Source organism: Coloeus monedula, assembly GCF_965178545.1.
Source record: "Coloeus monedula genome assembly, chromosome: 4".
In the NCBI taxonomy this organism is placed as follows: domain Eukaryota; kingdom Metazoa; phylum Chordata; class Aves; order Passeriformes; family Corvidae; genus Coloeus; species Coloeus monedula.
The window spans coordinates 15344751-15363900 of record NC_138784.1 but is presented as its reverse complement, the minus strand read 5'-3'; the positions used below and the strand labels follow the sequence as shown (position 1 = coordinate 15363900).

The window sequence follows — 19150 nt, the reverse complement described above, 5'->3', positions numbered from 1 at the left end:
TGATCCTTTAATTTGAGGCATTTCTTGCCCAGGGCATGACTCTGCAGCCACAGCAAATCCTTCCTGCCCAGCATCCCCTGTCTCAGTGGAAGAGGGCAGCCTGGCAGCAGGTCCAGCTGGGTGGGAGTTGGGAAAGACTTCAAGTGAGGGATCAGAGAGAATCCCTCTTTGGTCTCTTCTTTCTCTAAACTACCTCTAATGGAAGTTTAGAGAAAGGAGAGTCTCTGGGAGCATTTTGGAAGCCAGGGCTTGGTATTTTATTGGTGTGCTGCACCTGACAGAAAGGATATAAACACAGCCATAAAAGATATCCCAACGTCTAGCCCCTTCATGTCAAGTTGCAAAATCAGGTAGGATTATTTATTTCAATAAATAGTCAAGAAGTGTCTTCAATCAAGTGACAGTTTGTTCCCATACTGTAATTAAATTTGAAGCTCAATTACTATTGTCTAAGTCAATGGCATAGACAGGATTATTACAGGAAAATGCCCAGAGATGCCAAGACCAGTACAGAGGGGTTCAATGTAAAGCTGAGTGTAGCCCAGGCCAGATCCTGCTGCTGGACTGTATCCTGGAGGCAAACATCAGTCACAGAATTGCCAAAAATCCTGTCTGCACCCTGGAGCTAACTCTGAGTAAACCAATGCAAGCTGGACATCACCTCTGGGGCTGTCTCAGCAATGTGCACTGGGACAGAACCCCCTGAGCTGGGCTGAGCCCAGAGCCCCGTGGGCAGCAGGGGAGGGGGGATTCTGCCCCTCTGCCCCGCTCTGCTGAGACCCCCCTGCAGGGCTGCATCCAGCCCTGGGCCCAGCACAGGAAGGACAGGGAGCTGCTGGAGCCAGTCCAGAGCAGGGACACCAAGGGGAGCAGAGGGATGGAGCAGCTCTGCTGGGAGGAAAGGCTGAGGGAATTGAGATTGTTCAGCCTGGAGAAGAGAAGGCTTTGGGGTGACCTCATTGCTGCTTTTTCAGTATTTAAAGGGGGCTTAATAAGAAAGATGGGGGCAGACTTTTAGCAGGACCTGTAGCAATAGGACAAGGGATAATGGTTTGAAACAAAGTGAGGGTCAACTTAGATTAGATAAAAGGAAGAAGTATTTCACAGTGAGGGTGTTTCACGTGGGAATAGGCTGCCCAAAGAGGTGGTGGATGCCTCACCCTCAGAAACATTCAAGGTCAGGTTGGATGGGGCTCTGAGCAACCTGCTCTGGTTGAAGATGTCCCTGCTCATTGCAGGGCAGTTGGGCTGGGTGACCTTTAAAGGTGCCTGAATTATTCGATGATTCTATGACTCCACATCTCTGTCTGGGCGCTGCCAGCAGCTGTGGCTGTGTGGGAGCTCCAGCACAAACGTGCATCTGCATTCTGTGAGCTCGTTATCCTGCTGGGCTGCTGAGCACCTCTCCTTCCCCACCTCCTCCTCCCCACGAGGGTGTTTTCTCCAGCTGCAGCTGAACTGCACAACCACACCGGGCTGTGCTGGACGCAGACAAACCCCGGCACTGGCAGGGCTGAGGACCTCCTGAGGTGAAGGACCACCCCTCCCATCGCTCCCTGAGGACAGCACTGGACACTGCTGGTGTCCAGCTCGCAGCTGTTTTCCCTCAGCTCAGCTCTGGTTACTGCCCGAGAGCTCCACTTCATCCTTGCCGCTTCCAAGTCCTTCAGCTGCTTCTCCTGTTTGTGCTGAGGGACGAGGGAAGGGACCAAACCCTCAACTGTGTGTTCTCCCTCCAAGGGACAAACAAGGAGAGCATCATCGCATTTACTTGGCTTGCATTTCATGAAATAATTAAAAAAATATCGTTAGCTTTGGAGAACCTGGGTGGTAATCCTAAACACCGGGGTTCAGATGTCACGCTGCTGGGACACTGCTGCAACTGGCTGGGAGCCTCAGTGCAGCTTAAACTCAGGGCACTTTTGACCATGGGGAACTTTTTGGAAAGTGGGGATGGCTTCCCCCCCTGCCCTGGTTTGAATTTGTTCATGAAGTTCAAAAGGAAACAGTGCCTCTGAGCTGCCAATAGGTAAGTCTAAGATAATGAATATACTTTTCACCAAAAAAAAAAGCGGTACTGATGGAATTACTGCTCATACACAGAGAAATCCTCGTTATAATGCAATCCAGAAATTACATGACAAGTCCATTTATTAAAAAAAGTTACATTTCCTTTATCCCTCCCTGCCAAGTGATGTTCTTTTACAAATAACTCTCCTGCTCTTGCCTGTCCTTTCTAGCTGCCTGTTCATGTTCCAGGTGTCACAGCTTTACATTTCTGCCCAACTCCGCATGAAGCAACACCACAACTGCACAGAGCAACAGCTTTTCATAAGCCCTTTACCCTCCTGCTGTGATCTCCCAGCATGGGACACTGCAGGAAGCCTGATCTTGAGGGTTTCAGTGGGAGTCATGGGTTTGACCAGCTGCCCATGGCCAGCCAACGTGACCACAAGCTTTGCCACGCCACTGGTGCTCCGTGCCCTGCTGTCTCTTCCGCTGTGCCCGTGGGCCTGCCGTGATGTGCCCTGCTGGTGGGCACACATCCTGTGCACGTGGACTTACACTTGAAACTTGGGGGTTTCTGCTCTGAGCAGAGCAGGCGCTGCAGCTTCTCCTCACTGTGCTCTCAGTGAGCTTTGGTCTCAGTGCTGGGGATCACCTCCAGGCACGAGGAACCAGCCCAGGCCCCATTGTCTCCTCCACACTTCATCTGCCGCCAAGGAAAGTGCCAATTAGTGCCAGCTGTCCTGGACTGCTCATTGCAGGGCCGAGAGGGGGCCTGGATCTGGGCCCCCTCTCTTGTCTTCTCTTTGTAGCATCTGACTCCCTCACTCTGCCCATTGATGTCCAGGGATTTCCTGAAAAAAACCCAAAACATAAAATCCTTATTCAGGCAGCTTGATGTTCAATGCCCTGCTTTATTTCATATGTTTGAAATATAATAGATTATTATTAAAATTCAGTAATGTGGTAATAACTCCCCATACTGTGGGGATGCTCAGAAGCCAGAGCAGCCTCGCCTGGGGGATTTGCAGCCCATGGCTGCACAACCAGAAAGAGGAAATCAAGAGGCATCTCCTAAAAGGAAATATTTCTGCGTTTCAGATGGTTGCCAACACCATGGTGCCACCAGAGTAAGCTGAGATGTCACCAAAGAGCAGCAGCACATTTCCCAGCGGAGGTTAGCTCATTTAGCCACCATTCCCAAAAGATGAGGATCTTAGCTGGAGTTTAAGCCATCCCACAGGACCAAGTGGGTTAATCCATGGCCATCCTCTCACCACTGGCAGGACGGTGTGCAGTTGTGTTTGAGCGTGACCTGGGACATCTGTGCTCCTGGGAGGTGTCACTCAGCCTCGAGGTGCATCAGGGTGCCCTTCAGCCATCCTGCCGTGCTGAGGCTGCAGGACTCAGGCAATGGCTTTGTGACCTGGGCCTCTTTGAGCAAACCAGTCCTAGTTCCAAGAGGCAACTCACCTGCAGGGTCACAGCAGAGGGCCTTGCACGAGATCAGGCAGTAAAAAAGGAGGTGGAAAGATTTTGCCATGAAGTAGGAGGCAAGGCAAACAATTTTTTTTGTCTGAAGCCGTTGCTTCATCAAACGACTCGCATTCCTCACCCTGTCAGTAATTCCCAGCCACCAGTCAGCCCCTCTTGGTTCATGAATGGCATGTGGAAAACACTGTAGCCAGTCATTTGGCCATAGCGTGTTTGCAATTTATAGCTGACTTCCTCAGAGCCCTGCTAAGTCACTAAGCAGCCTTGTGGGCTGAGCAAAGGTTTAGGAGCCAGGAAAATCTGGGATGAATCATTTGCTCACGCAGTGGTGACCTGAGAAAATCAGTTGACCTCCTTGTGCCCGGGCTGTGAGAGCGGCCACCAGGAGCCCTGCAGACGTCAGGGGCTTGCCTGGCTCCAGCCAAGTCCCTGGCCCTGGAAGCAGTCATGGAATGCACGGGGTGTGTCCCAGAGCCAGGATCCCACAGAGCTGCAGCCACTCAGGCTCCCTTGATGAGGGTGCCAGCCCCAAGTCCTTGGAAAGCCGAGGGAAGACTTTCAGAGATTTCTGTGAGTTGCAGCTCAGGACTCACTTGCTTCCCTCCAGTGTCTGTCTGGATTTTGAATAGCTCTTATAATATGTTATAAATGACAATTAAAACATAAAATTAAGAGGGGAGCAGATGGCTTCAGGCAACATTTAAAAATACCAAGACTATTTCTAAATGCAGATCACCAGATCCAAAACAGCCCTGGGCAGACTTAGCTGAAGGTTATTTGCTGGCCTGGCTGAAAGGACATATGTGGTCTCCATCAGTTCTCAGAAGATGTTAATAGGAGGTTTGCTGGCAAAGGCAGGAGGGGGCACCTGGGACTTGGGCAGTGCTGAGCACACAGACCTTCACTCCTCTCTTCTGTGGGGGCAGCAGTAACAAAGGCAGGTTGGGACAATGTCCCTGCTTCACCCTGAAGAAGGTGCTGTACTGGAGGTTGGATCAGGGGAGAGGAGCTGTGCAGCGCCCTAAATTCCCAGCCATCTTTTCCTAAAGGAGGTGGCTGCTCACACCATGGCATTACCTGCTGCAGCAATATCACAGCCACATCACACTGTCCCAGCAGCGACACAGCTTTGTTTCCTTCCCTGCCACCTTAGCTGACAAAACTTCTGTCTCCAAATATTTGGCCAGATGGGGAAAATTACAGGGACCCCATAGGATAATTTGTCACTTGCCTGGAGAAACTGTGTCTGTGAACCCCTTGCTGGGGGAAGGCCACTGGGAAGGGAGCCCTCACGAATAAAACAAGGCAAAATAAAAGGCATCTGCAGGAAAAAAAGAGGTGATCTGCCAGCACCATACCTGCCTAGATTTAGTGTGAGTGCAGAACCACATTCAGCCCATGAGACAACTTCACATGTGTGCTCCTTGCCTTGGAGGTGATGACTCGGAGCGGGGTGGGCATGGCTCTGCCTTCGTGGGCTCAGTGGCCAAATGCCCCAGCTGCCACCCAAGGCCATGTGCTGAGACATGTGGGCTATTATTACAATGCCTGTGCTGCAGAACAACCTTTGCATCCCAAGATTGCATTAGAGTGGATTTCCCTCTCCTGGAGAAATGGGAACCAGCATGGCCCCTGGGGAAGCAGGTTTGCTTGGCCAGGATGTAGCACTTGGGCTGAAGAGGAGTCAGATGAGAACCAGCTGGCAGATCCACGCCATGCCTTATTCCCATGGAGACTTCCAGGCCAGGTTATCTCCCTTTTCCAGCTCTGTGCCACAGAAGAGCAGATGGACAAAACTCTATGCCCTGCACTACCCAAGATGCCTGAGTAGATGATCACAGTGGCCACTTCGAGCATTCTAATTAAGAGTTTGATTTTGCTATGTTAAAAATGAGCTTGATTATAATTTGCTTTTGCTTTTCTTTTTCCTCTCTTGAACACGCTTCCACCTCCCGCTTTGAGCCCGGAAGCAGAAGTATCACGTTACTATGAGAGAAGCGAGCTTTGTGGTATTTCCATCCCATCCAGAGCCAGGAAACACAGGCAATTTTGCAAGACAGCTTGTACTCAGTAAATTTCCAGCTCGGTTTATATTTCTGTATTTATTTAGATTTGTGCTAACCATGTAGGAGAGCACTCATCCCAAGTGAGGTGCTGTGGACAAACTTGCAAAAAACCCCTGATTTCATAGACCGAGGACCCTGCCCAACGGAGATTTCACTGGACCAGTGAATCCTCTCTTCTGAAAAGACACTCAGGATTGACAAAGACATGGACAGCCAACTTCTGGTAAGACTAATTCTTCACAGTAACTCAAAAGCAGACTTTTAGTAAATCCCACCAGTAAAATCACTGACAACACTTCCTTGTACCCTTGAGACCTTCCCTTGAACTTTCTTCCTTCCCTTTCTTTCCCTGCACTGTAACACATCACATTTACAACTCTCACAGTCTGTGGCCAGGTGCACAATGCCCCACTAGCATCTTCCCACATCCCAGCTGACCACCAGGGACCTGGACAGATGTTTACACCTGCATGGGAAGAGCCGTGACAGCTCCAGGGACCAAACTCTGCTCTCCCAACTCCTCCTTCAGCAGCAAAGCCCCGCCACAGGCGGCAGGATTTGCATTTCATGTGGGATCGCAGCACTCACACCAGCTTTGCTTGTTTAGGGCCGCAGCCAACCCGTCCCCGTTCCTGCGAGCCAGTGTTCCCAAATACCCTCAGACTGGGCTGCGTGTGCGCAAACCACACACGGTCACACGTAGCACAAACACCCTCAGCTCCTAGGACAGAAAGATGAAGGGCTGGGAGGGGTTTTTGGAAGCACCAGGAATTCTGCTGGCTTTATCAAATTGGGGTGAAAGCTTTCGTGCCAGATAAAGCCGCCATTGCAGCTCCCCGGTGGGCTGCAAATGGGCCGGAACCAACCTCAAAGCCAGTAAAAGCTGACTTAAGAAAAGTAATACAGACTCTGAGCCAACTTCTATCATCCAACACCGACTCACGACTGAAAGTGGATTTTTTTCAACCCTGTTTCAAGGTTGTCCTGTGCTCTGTTGAACACAACTGTGGGTCTCTACAGCAGGGCCTGAGTTAACACAGTTCCCGGGTGTTTCATGCTGTAATGCTGTTGGGGCAGGGAAGAAGAAGCAAGGAAAAATATCCTTATGCCTTTGGTGAGGGAGCAAGTGCCCCTAGGAGAGGATTGTGAAATTCAGATCGACATATCCCAGTGAAGGCCATTACAGGAAACACTGAGGATGTGCCCAAAATCCACAGTTTTTGTGGCAGCTCAGCGTTACTGGGAACAAAGGCTATAAATGTTGCAGATTTTGAAGGGCCAGAAAGGAGTAACTCATAAAGGGAATTGGAGCCTTTGGGCTGTAACTGGATCCCCACACTGCTTTTGCCATCTGGATGAAATCTGAAAGGTGACAGGGCCCACATAAAGCAGTGGCTGAGTTGACCCCACAGCCTCGCACACGGGTGTGGGTTGCCTTGGCAAAGGCCACATGGCTGCTCCATCAGGGAATGGAGACCGTGCCATAACTTACCACAAGAAGGGCTGCTAGGAAAACCTCCTGCTTATATTGAGTCAGATATTGGATGTTGATGATCTACAACATTTAAACAGAATTATTAAGTCCTAAGGACACCAGGTTGACCATGTTTCTACACATTTTAGCTTATTGCTTTGGTTTATCAGGTAATGCCCCGTGGTCCAGGACGTGCCCAGGTCTCACCTTACCTGAGTGGCAGCAGACAATGGTGGAGACATGGAGAAAGAAACTTCCAGTATAAAAGGAAAGGTAACTCTTGGCTGTTTGCAGCAAGATAAACACGTCAAAATAGCAAAGTTAGAAAGGCTGCTCATCTTGTGCCTTGCAGCTTCCTGCTTCGGCCTGAAAAAGTGCAGCATATAAATAGAGCGGGCAAGTGTGAGCTGATGATAGCAATACACCACAGCACATTTTAAACCCCCACAGCCTGAGTTCCTTTTGAGGGATTTTGAATGATTTTGTGCAAATTCAGGATGTTCAGCATGGGCACCTGCAAGCAGGAGGCGCGCTCCTGCGGGCATCCCGGGACAGCGGAGAGGTTAGCAGCCTTAAATCTCAGCTTTCTCCCCTCAAAAATAAACTTGGAAGCCTTCCCCAGAAAATAAGCACGTGCTGTCCAAAGAAAACATCCTCGCCTGCAGATGCTTTTGTCACAGCAGCAGCAGCAGTGACGGTGGAAAGGGAGGAGCAGAATTCACTTGCACGCCACAGAGGCATGAGCCAGTGCCGAGGGAGAGGTTTGCTCCCTGAAACACCTCTTGAATTAAAATGTGCCTTGAGGGGAAGCATTTGTAAAAAGAAAAGCCTTGGCATTAGGTTCTCAGTCCTGCAAAACTGCTCCCCTTTGGGCTCAGAAGCTTAATGCTGGTTTGGGGGCTTTTTAAGTCTGAGTGTAATCTTAGTTTGAAAGCCTGCTGCGTGAAACCCCGTTTTCTCTTAGGATATCTTTTTTGCAAAACCATCTAACAAACCTAGTAGTAAACAAGCTCCTTTCTATTTAACCTTAAAATCATACCAGAGAATAGAAGAGAAAGTTAGTTCTACTCAAAACCTCAGCAAGCTGGTGGAACAAGTGCACAGGAGAAACAGCATGCTCTATTTAATAGGATTTTTCTTAGTAATTAATTAGCAGGCTTTTTCTCACTAAGAAGAGGACTTACTCTTTTCCTCATTAATATTGACTATCTGTAAAAAAAACAGCTGGGAAAAAGCAAAAAAAGCACATGTATGTTGTAGTTTACCAGCCACAGGTTTGTAGGGAGGGCTTTTTCTTTTTTCACAAGACCACAGATTTCCTCAGCCCAAGTTGTCTCAGTTGAGAGACACAGCAGTTTTAAGATGTTTGTCTTTCTCAATTCTTTCACCCAGAGGAGTGGGGAAAGCCCTTGGTCTCTCTCTCAATGGGCTACTTGAAAGAGTTACACTAAAAACATTTGGGAAAAAAAAAAAAAGGGAAAAAAAGGTGCAAAAAATTCTTACACAGAAAAGCCTGCATCACAGTATCATGGAATCATAAAGGCTGGAAAAGATCAGGCAGCAGCAGAAACCCTGAGGCTGTTTGGCTTGAGCCTGCTCCTCTCCACCTGTGACACTCAATTCATCACGATCCCTGCCTCTGCCCACTTCACCCAGGGCTCCCCTGGCCTGAACAAAGAGCACTCGAGCAAATCACACACCCAGCTGCGGCTCAACCTCCGGGAAAAGCGGCATTCCTGGATCCACCATCCCGGACAGAGCAATGGGTGCCTGAAATAAAACAAACCCTCGCTTCCCTCGCTGTGCTCAGCCTCCATCCATCCAGTGCTGTCCAGCTGAAGGAAGGGATGCACACCCACAGCCTGGTCCCCCACCCACGACCACCAGCCTGGGTTTCCCAAACCAGAACACACATTTCCCCCCAGCCTTAGCACCAAGAATGAGACAGACTTCTATAAAATGACACACTTTATTAAAAGTTACATTCAGCAGCAATGGACACATTTACTTAAGTAGATTTTAACTGTCAAGGAGCTTATAATTATAAATCTCTCGAAGGCATTAAAAGCTCTTAGATGTTTTAACTTCTTTGCAATCATTTCATATAAATAGGTAAGGTAAATGATACTTGCCTAGGAAGAGGATACCCCAGCTGCATTAAACAAAGATATACACATAAATAGATGTATAAAACACTGATTTTCGTTATAAACTCATTCATGGGGATATTTCACAATCTTTAAGTCTTGGAGCCTGGCCCTGCAGCCATTATCCACACAAGGAGCCTCCTGTTTGCCTTACCACGTGGGACTGTACAGATTGCTCACACGGATGAGAGCAGGGCAGGGCCTAAGTTTTGACAGAAACAGCAAAAATGTCGAAATTCTCAGTGAAATGTATTTACAGTCTGTGCAAGTAGCATCATTTACTGTTACTGATTAAGGTGGTCTCTCTGGGAAGCTACGAACAGCAGAAAGGCACCCTGGCAAAGGCGAGCCAGCATCTGTTCTCTCTTTGATTTTGATGCTGTGACTCTCCCTTCTGAAGAGCAGGACCTGGGCTCCTGAGCCTGAGGGGACGTGGTCTGGGGTGTGAGACAGAGGGAGCACCAGCAGCAGCCAACTGCAGCCCTGAGCTTGGGGCACAAACCCATCGAGCCTCAAGTTCCTCCAGCTCCAGCAGCAGAAACCTCCCCTGATGTGCAGCAGTGCAGCTGCTTTTTTCTGAGTGTAAACAAGAAAAGTGCCAACCAATTCCAGTATTAGCTAACCACCCGCCCCCCAATAAATAATGAAAGTTTAATTTATCTTATAATTGAACTGTGCTCTGAGTTTTATAACCACATGTGCGAGGAAGAGGAAATTGCTGTTGTAACAGAAGCTGTGACTAGATCTGATTAACAGTATGAACTAATTTGAATTAATACAGCTACAGGGTCTGAGTCTCCACCAACTTACTACTGACTTTATGTTTGTGGGCAGCTCCTTTGGCCATCACTTCTCACAAGCAGGTGCTCTCTGGACTAAGGCCAATGGAAAGAGATTTTCTTCCAGTAAAATACACAAACCTCTGATTTCCACACTATTTTTGAAGAACACAATTGAAGCCAATGGGAAATGTTTTACTGGTAGAAGATATAAATACATTACTAAAATATATTACTTTTATCCCAGTCACATCACTGCCACAAAGGAAAAAAAATAGCTTCAAGAACTGGTTTGAATTTGGGATAAAGAGAGTGAAATACCTCTTCCTTCCCTTTACTCTAGGCCTGTTGGTTTGAATAGTGCCTTATCCAAGACAACAGCATTTCTCCAGGAAGAAACTGGAAAATATTGACACCAATAATATTTTTTCCTTCGATCAAAATGTCCTTTATAACAAAATGAAAATTTTACAGGGGAAAATCATTGCAAAATTATTTTGGTTTAAAAAGTGACTCCATGTAACAAGAGGTGCATTTTTGAATGCGAGACAATCTGGTAACCAAACCCACTGAAAATGAAAGTAAATACCACTCCCATTTGTGCCCCCCATTTTTTTTCCCCTAAAAGAGTCCCCTAGGGCTCTGTGGAAACCCTGTAACTTTTCTTTCAAGCCATCCCAAAAAATACAGGATAGAGCAGAAACCTGCACAGGTGATTTGGCTGCTGCCTTTTGTAGGGCCGAGAGCTGGGAGGAGCTTCTCTGATATTGCCCCCCTGTTCCCCCCAGGCTTCCCTGCAAACCTCTAGAAGCAGGGAGGGCAGGCAAAACCATCAGCCCACGATCTTTAGCTCAGAGAAAAGCTGGCAGAATATGGTGTTTATTTACTCAAGTCAACTCTTGCTGAAGATGAGTTTATGGAAGGTAATGACACCATTACAGTTCTGTACAGAAAGACATTTCTAAGCTTTTTTTAAAAAAATAAAATCCCATACACGCTTCAAACCACAGGTATAATTTTTTTCCCCCTGAATCCTCAATTGGAACTTGAATTTCAAACACGGTTTAACTCCTCAGTATGTGGAACCTCACGGCCACATTAATCGAGAACATCTGAAGCCAGGAGAAAGAAATCACTTCCAGTTATGTTGTCAGTGTTATGTGCATAACATTCCCACAGCTGTAGATCCATTGTGCTCCATGTTATAAATAAGAAATTGCGTGGTGACAGCTAAAATTCAAAAGCGTTAATGTTTCTCTTTGCAACTCTTTTTCTACTTTTTCCTTTTTTTTCTTTCTTCCCCCAATCTTTAGAGGTTTCTCCCCTTTCCCTCCTAGTAGAAGTTACTTGAAGCAACATCACTGCTTACGGACTGACATATTTACGGTAATTAAAAAATAGTAAATGCCAAGCAAATATGACTAATGTTGCTATTTGGCAAGTGGGCCAGAGACAACCTATTGATTCTGAGCCAGGCTGTCGTGCTCGCCTTAATAAACACCTCTCCTCCTTCTGGCCAGCTCGGTTCTGCCGGCGCTCCGGGGAGAAGTCAGCTCCCAGGGCACGGCCGAACGCTGTCCCAGCCTGTGTCCCAGCCTGTGTCCCAGCCTGTGTCCCAGCCTCTGTCCCAGCCTGTGTCCCAGGCAGCCCTGGAGCCGCAGAGCCGAGCGCGGCCGAGCCGGGCCAGGCAGGGAATACAAACGAGCTGCCTTGTATCGCTCACATTCTAGGTTGTGGTCCCTCTCAACCATGAAAAACAGCTACAAATTGTTCCCAGAGCTAAACCACTTAACATCTTGGCACTTGGTTGTTTTTAACTTTGTAACAATAGGCACTGTTCACTCCTCTCAATCTCAGTTTTTTATTCTATAATAAAGCAGGAATACTGATGAAAGGCTAGTCACGGCTTCTCCCCGTGGTATCAGGGTGGTGGCATGTGATGATTCACATGGGGTGTGTTTGATCCAAGAAAGCCCAGCCTCTGCTTATTCTTCCTTTGTTCTGTCATCTAAGGTGGAAAGGCAGAGAGAGACGAGTTGAGAATTTTTTTTTTTTTTACTATTATTTAGCAGTCACAGAGCAAGATACATATAAGCAAAACAACAGGGAGTGGAATTCCTTTCTTCAGCATAGAAAATTACAAGTTAGGGATGTCTTTGAAGTGGGAGATCTGTTTCCTGCAAAGTATGGACATTTTATTCTCATTTATACATTATTCTTATCCCCTGGCAGGTCTTACGGAGTATTATTTGTGCTGCTATTGTGTTGTGTAGCCCTGCAGAGGGTCAGCATTTGCACTTGGTGCTGCAGAATCACAGAGCTAAAAGATGGCCCCAGCCACACAGAGTTTAAATTTAAGCCAGGAGAGAACAGATTCAGCCAGAGGAGGATGAAAAAAATCCCACCAGGATGGTGTGGGTAAGCACAATAAGCAACGGTCTCAGCACATCCAGCCTAAACCTTTGTTGGCTTTTTCACAGGGAAAAGTTTTAAGGAGGGATTTGAAGGGGAATAATTAGATAACTCTGTCGATGCCACTGAAGTGCTTCCCCATAAAGAAAACACACAGATGCTTTTCTGAAACTGTAATGAGCAAATCAGAAGTGACCAGCACCTGTAGCAAAAAAGGAGCTGGCCTTTTGATCCTGAAGAGAGAGCAAACACACTAGGTGGTGTGGGCAGGAGCAGGGCTTTAAGGGAGGCTTTAAGGGAGGCCAGCAGCTTATGCTCCATACGGGAGAGAAGCGGGAGCCGCAGGAGGGGCACCAACACAAGGGTGACGCGAGCAAAGCAACAGGCTCTGCAAATTGTTTTCACAAGGCCACTGTTGATGTTCTTAGTGGGGGAAAAGCCCAAGAGCCAGACACAGAAGGCTTTTTTTCCCTCCGGGCTCCCATCATCATGCAGCTACTCCTGACACTACAGCGCTTTCACTGCCGGGTTATGCAGCCCCTCATCCCTTCTGCGGTTTCCCCTCTGTCCTCGCACACTCACTGGGAGCATTTTGTGACTAATTCCCCCTCGGCTTTTCTCCTTACCTGATCTCTGTTGTTGTTAACAGAGTACAATTTCACTCCAAACCCCTATCAGTGTATCTACCCAGAAAGCTTGCTGGAGGGAAAGATAAAACCTTCGTGAGACAAAAGTCTCTTTTGTAACACCGTCCTTACTGCACCCTGATGGAAGGCAGCACCTTCACCCACACGTGCTCGCTTTGCTACCCACACAGGGCACTTACCTGTTCCTTGAGCTCAGCCAGCTGACTGGAAAGCTGTTTTACAAGGCTCATGGTTGACTCCAACCTCTCTTGCAGGTTCCTGATTTCGTTTTGCTCACTCTCGCCTTCATTGCTAACCAGAGACATGGCTCTCATCCGAGGGAACCAGTCCAAATTCCTCTCCTACACAGGTATTAGAAAAATTAGCCATGTTAGTAGGGGTTTATGCAGGGCTACTAAGCTGAGACTAGAGAATGAAAGCTCAGAAGGACTTCTGTTCAGTGGGTAACACACAGCAAGTGAGCTTAAGCAATAAATTCAGAAAGTATTTCAAACAAGCAGCTTTATTCTTGGTTCTCCTTAGCTACAGAGAAGGTTGCAACTGGAAAATCTGGGCTCCCTGCAGCTGCACCTGTACTGCAGTGTGGGCAGTGTTGGCACATTCATCTGTGGCTCTGGCAGGCAGAAATGCCCCCACTGGGAAGACTCCTCTGGTACACCACCCCCAGGAATGCCTCAGTTCTCCCCTGGCTGTGCTCTTAAGCGTATGCAGGGACACATTTCCCCTCTGTCTCTTCAGCTTGGCTGGTCTCCATCTGTTTCGGCTGTCCTTGCAGCAATGTCAGCGAGCCAACACCAGGAAAACAAGACAAGAGCCTTCCAGACCAGCCTCAAGCACTTCTACTGGAAGAGCAGAAGGACCTGGATCCAGCTGCCCACAACAGGAGATTTAGGGTCCTGGGAATGGCTTAGGCTTCAATATGCTGTTCAGAGTGTGTATCTTGGATAAATGCAAGCACAGCCCCACAGCCAAGGGCTAGCCTGCACTGCATGGGACAGCAGCGAGCCGGGTGTTCCTATATCCATGGACTCAGGCTATGAATTCAGCCATGACAAAACCACTGTAAACAGACGGTATGAGTCAGGAAGGTGCTGCCTATCTACATGAGCCCGAATTATCTCCATGGCTCAGGGGCACAGATATTTGTGTGCAGAGCTGAACAGATGGAGGAGACGGAAGGGTGCAAGACTAGGAGGAGTGGCAGCCACGTGGAGAGGAAGCTGCTTTGCCCTGAGACAAAGGGAACAGAACAGGTCCTGCAGCAGGCAGTGCGTTACATGCACGCACCTGTGCCCTGCACCTCGCGGGGAGCGCGAGGATGTGGCTGGGCCATGTGCACGGGGTTTGCAACGGGCCTCTCTGGACATGTGCACTTGATAACTTGAGAAGAGAAGCAGAATGAGCTAAAGTGTGTTTCTTCCAGTCCCCTGAGCCGCGAATGGTCCCACACAAATAGCACTGTGTTGGGAGGAATGGAAAGGAGCTCTTTCCAGAAGTCCATCTACAAGACACCTGGAAGGCAGGAGCTCCAATACTTATGTTGTCCAGGTATTTGGTAAAGTTTTAAGTCCATCAAACTGATCATAATCTTAGCCTTTGCCTCTATTTTTCCTATGCAAATAGAGAAGGCAGTGATGATTCTGCAGCATTTACAGCTGGGCAGCCCAGGGCAGCCGTACCTGAGCAGGTCCAGGAGGGCTGGCCTGGCAGAGCTGTGAGCTGGGGATACACCAAGGCTTTATCATGCTTCCAGGAAGATTTCCTTTCAACTCTGCAGTGCTCTGCCCCGATCACCAAACCCTCCCCTCCTACAGCAGCATGATTTAGAAACAACCAAGCTAAGGCTGGGTAAGCATGGCAGCACTTACAGTATTCATGTTTGTCCACTCTTTGTGTTAGCCCAGTCCCCTCTGTTACCCTGGATAAGACTAAATGCAAATCTGTATGAATTTTAGCTTTTTTTTCTGCTTTTTAACTTAAAACTTCCAATGAGTTTTTTTCTGGCTGTGCAACCCCTGGTCCTGTCACTAAATCAACAAAGATGCCCAGGGAGCTGGAGCGTGCCCCCGGGTTGCATTCTGCAGCCCTGGGCTGTCAGCCGTGGGCGCTGGCGGAACGAGGCCTCTTTGCTTGCCGCTCACTTCTTGTGAGCCTCGTGATCTCATTATGACAATTTACTGTGGTTACACATGATGCCATTTTCAATGGGTCATAACTCATTCAAATCAAAACCTGTTTTCACCAGCTCTGCTGGTGAGCTTGAGAGGAGTGCACGTGACCCTCCCTGTGGATATCCCCAGCTGACACGCAGAGCGGGAGGCTCCTGTTTCTGCCACATGCGTTCCTGCTTACAAGACCAGCATTCATCTTCCACCAGTGCACGCCAATATTTATTTTCAATTTATTTTGGCTAGGATCTAGCAGAGCATTCATCACGTGCCTGGTGTTGAGCACAGGTGTACTCATTTATACCAAGCTTAGTTTGTGCAGAGTGCCTTTCTGGATCAATGCCTTTTTTTTTTTTTTTTTTTTTTTTTTTTTTTTTTTTTTTTGCAAAACGTTTGCCAGCAAATTTGTCTGCCACTATAGGCACAGAACTTTAATTCAAGGCAGCTACAGCAAACAGAGCTGCTTTTGTACCTGAATGTTTCCTGGAAAGCTCTGGTATCTGCACCCATTACAGCTCCTCTTGCTTGGAGCACCTGAAGATACCAAATGCAAGGCCATAGGAGCCAGCTGAGGGAACAGGAGCTCTTTCAAGGCTCACAACAACACCAAAGTTCCTAAAGCCAGGCTGCACAGGGAGCACAATCTGAGACTCCACCATTGTGGCTCCTCTGTTTGCCAAGTACTGCTGCCAGGATTGTGAAAGGCACTTTGCTAGTTTTGTTTTTTCCATCTGCCACTCCCTCACTCCTCCAGGACACAAGGCAGAGACCGCTGGCTGCTTTGGAAAGATCTTTGTGGACTGACCCTGCACCACACCACAGCATCCAGAGGCATCCATGAGGATGCCAGACATCCTGGCTCTCCTGAGGCTCCCAGTGTCACCTGCTTCCTTCCTCCTCGGCATGACATTACAGTGCCTGGAGAGAGGGATGGCTGGGAGCAGCTGGAGACAGGGATGGAACAAGCAGCAAGCACCTCACCCGCTGTCACACGATGCTGTGGAGCACACGGAGCAGATGTGGCTCTGCAGCTGGAACCACCCTGCACCACGTGCCAGCTCATCTGAGCCACCACGAGCCCCAGCGTCATGGGACTTCAGCAACAGACTCTGCTCATTCACATGTGCCCAGTTTTTGCCTTCCTAGAAATGCTGTGATAAACTCTTCCAGGAAAGAAACCCAGGTGTGGTTTTAGTTACAGATCAGGAAAATTTGGGCCTTTTTTCCCCCAAAGTATTGTGGAGGATCAAGTGACTTGATCCAAGTTCTAAGAGAAACTGATGGTTTGCATGGACTGGAGACCTCATGAAAAGATGCTGCTGACTTTTGTAGGTGGCAGAGAGGCAACAGGTCAAACACCTGCCCACAGGTCCCACTTGGAGTCCCGAGAGCTGTGTTAGGTGCAGGCCTCTTGCTTCATCTAGTGAAATCAGTCCAGCTGTGTATTTTTGTCATGCAAAGGACCAGAAAGATTCAAAATTCAGTAGGAGACACATTATAGCCTACCAAGCTGTCTTTAGGTTAAAAATACTTACCTAGCTTTCACTGATAGCTCCTTTATAGTGCACACAGCAGGTACTTTCCCTTGCTGAACCGCACGCTTTTCCCAGTCAATATGATCTTACTTTTTCATTGCATTATGAACTGCAGAACTTTAATAAAGGGCAACATGAAAATTAGCTTTGGCAGACAGCTCTGTTTGCTGAGTCTATACCACAAACAAACAGCAATTGGTGCTGGGGACAGCAAACTTTTGATCACAAACCTGCCAGGATCCAGAAGGCAAGCTGGACAAGGCTCCTTGGCCGAAAATTTCAGTGTTCATGGGGGAACACGAACTCTTGTGACTGCTCAGCAATGGGAAAGCTATTTTTACTTCAAGGTAATTGCTTGCCAATTAACTGGAGGTCATTAACATGTTTGTGCAATCCCAAACATTTGTTCTGGGACTTAAATGTTTATGGGCTCGGTCCAGGGTTCACCTTGACCAACACCTTCAAGCTGTAACGTGCACTCCTGGGGGTGTGCAGGATGTTATCTGTCATGCCTTACCCATTACTCTTAGAAATCCAACCATTTTGCCCAGGATAGCGTTCACTCAGAAATTTGAACCCTGCCTGGAACCAAGAGGCAATTTGGAGGAGGAAGGCAGGCTCCTGGCAGGGAGCAGGGCAAACCTCTGCAAACAGCTGTCACGGGACTCAATCAACAGCCACCAGGTTAGCCTGAGGTGACACAGCTCGAGCATTAATGAGCGCACAGAGAGTGAGCTATGTGGATGGGACCCTTTTAAACCAAGTAGCTGCCTGGACAAGTAATTAATTGTGAAAATGTACCGAAATCTTCTTTCTAAACAACCACGGTTTAAGGCAGTATGTTGTTAGTTGCTATTGTTATTTCATTCTTGCACAGGACGGCAGCAATTCACAGCCCACCTATGGATCACAGCATCTTCCTGCTCCACACTCTTCCCGCAAGCATAACGTGTGCCTCGCAGGATCCATATTTATGCAGACATCTGTGTCCAGGGCACAGCGTCAGGCAGACAGGAAAGCTGCAGGGACAGAAAGGAGCTGCAGCCTCCTCTCCGCCAGTTCAGCTGGGGGAAAGGAAAAAAAGGGAAAAAGGCAGGTGGGGCGAGCCAAAAGGCTGCGGGCCAGAGAGACTGCACACGAGCAGAGCAGACATTTGGCGTGGCGGTCCAGCGCGCCTGCTCCCTCTGTCCTCCCCCTCACCTGGCAGGGCTCCAGCCACAGGCACAGCTCCCCCAGGGCCAGACCTCTGTGCAAGTGCTCTGGGTGCACGTCCTCGAGGTGCCCACGGCGAGGGCACATGCCTGAGAAATCACAGGGCTTAGAGGATTTGCTCCTTGTGCTCACTGAAAAACCTCAAACCCTGCGTCTCGCAGAGGCGGGCTCAGAGCTAAAGTCTGCGTCTGCCTCCTGCAGTTTTCTGTGCAACTCTCTCCTTCCCTTCTGTGGGCTTTCCAGGGGGATGGCAGAGCTGTGGGATAAGTCCTCCCTGTGGTAAAATATTGCCATTTTTCTGACTTTGCTGGCTCTGGTTGGGCATGGATGGGGAAAAGACTGAAGAAAGCTGTTTAGAGTTCCTATACTTTGTACGAAGCCTCTCTTGAGCCATCCCTGTCCTGTTGGCACAGCCAACTGGCTTCAATCAAGCTCTCATGCTGAGCTGAATCCATGCCTTCGGAGTAATTGGCAGAGGGATGTTTCTTTAGGAGGTGCTGGTTTCACAGGCTAGCAGCGAGATGGATCAGCTGCAACCAGCAGGAAAGACTGGGCTGAGCCTTTAAAAAATAGATTACTAGATAACAGTGAGAGAAAATAGGTCAAAGAGTAGGACAATGGGGATGAAGTAGAGGAGCAAAGGCAGCCTTATGCATACTTTCAGCCGGTGCTAGTGCACGGGCTGTGAGTGCCACGCCACCGTCAGATGTGCCAGACTCATTTCTCCAGCACACTCTAATGCAATGACTCTCAGCCCTTTCCACCCCGTGACCCCTTGTTGCAACATGAAAACAAGCCCTTTCAGGACTTCCCTCCTATCTGTTCTCCAAGAAAAGTGGTGATTACTGCTCATGACTCCTCCTGGACTGTGACCTGCCCTGCTGCACGCACCAGGGCAGGAGAGCGGCCTCCGTGTCCCCCAGCCCATGGTTCCACAAGGATCCTTCTCTCCTTGGTGACTGTCATCACGAGGGCTGTGCCCTAACAGCAAGGCTGAGAAAACAGAGGTGCTGGAAGCTCTCTTGTTCCTTAGCTAGATGGTTGCTGAAGGGTGCACAAGAGGAGCATGGACATCAATCACCAGGAAGGTTTGCTACCAGCGCCTCCACGTGCTGAGCTGGGCTCTCCTGGAACACACCTTTGTGGGCATGCAGCAAGAACAGCAGCAGCCCCCAAAAAAGGCTCCTACAGCTTTAGGGAGGCTGAGCC

The 19150-nt window shown here is 48.6% G+C and overlaps 1 protein-coding gene across 2 annotated transcripts in view; it reads right to left on the bottom strand.

Moving 5' to 3' along the window:
* Window positions 1-11888: 11888 nt before the first annotated feature.
* The window catches only part of ITPR2 (inositol 1,4,5-trisphosphate receptor type 2), a gene marked incomplete at its 3' end in the record, with an annotated part of 242672 nt that continues 235410 nt past the window's right edge, over window positions 11889-19150 (bottom strand). For both annotated transcript variants that reach the window (XM_082280065.1, XM_082280066.1), the window contains 2 exons: window positions 13206-13367; window positions 11889-11975 (listed from right to left, as the gene is read on the bottom strand). In XM_082280065.1, coding sequence (XP_082136191.1) covers window positions 11889-11975; window positions 13206-13367 — 249 coding nt within the window. The remainder of the gene's footprint in view (window positions 11976-13205; window positions 13368-19150) is intronic.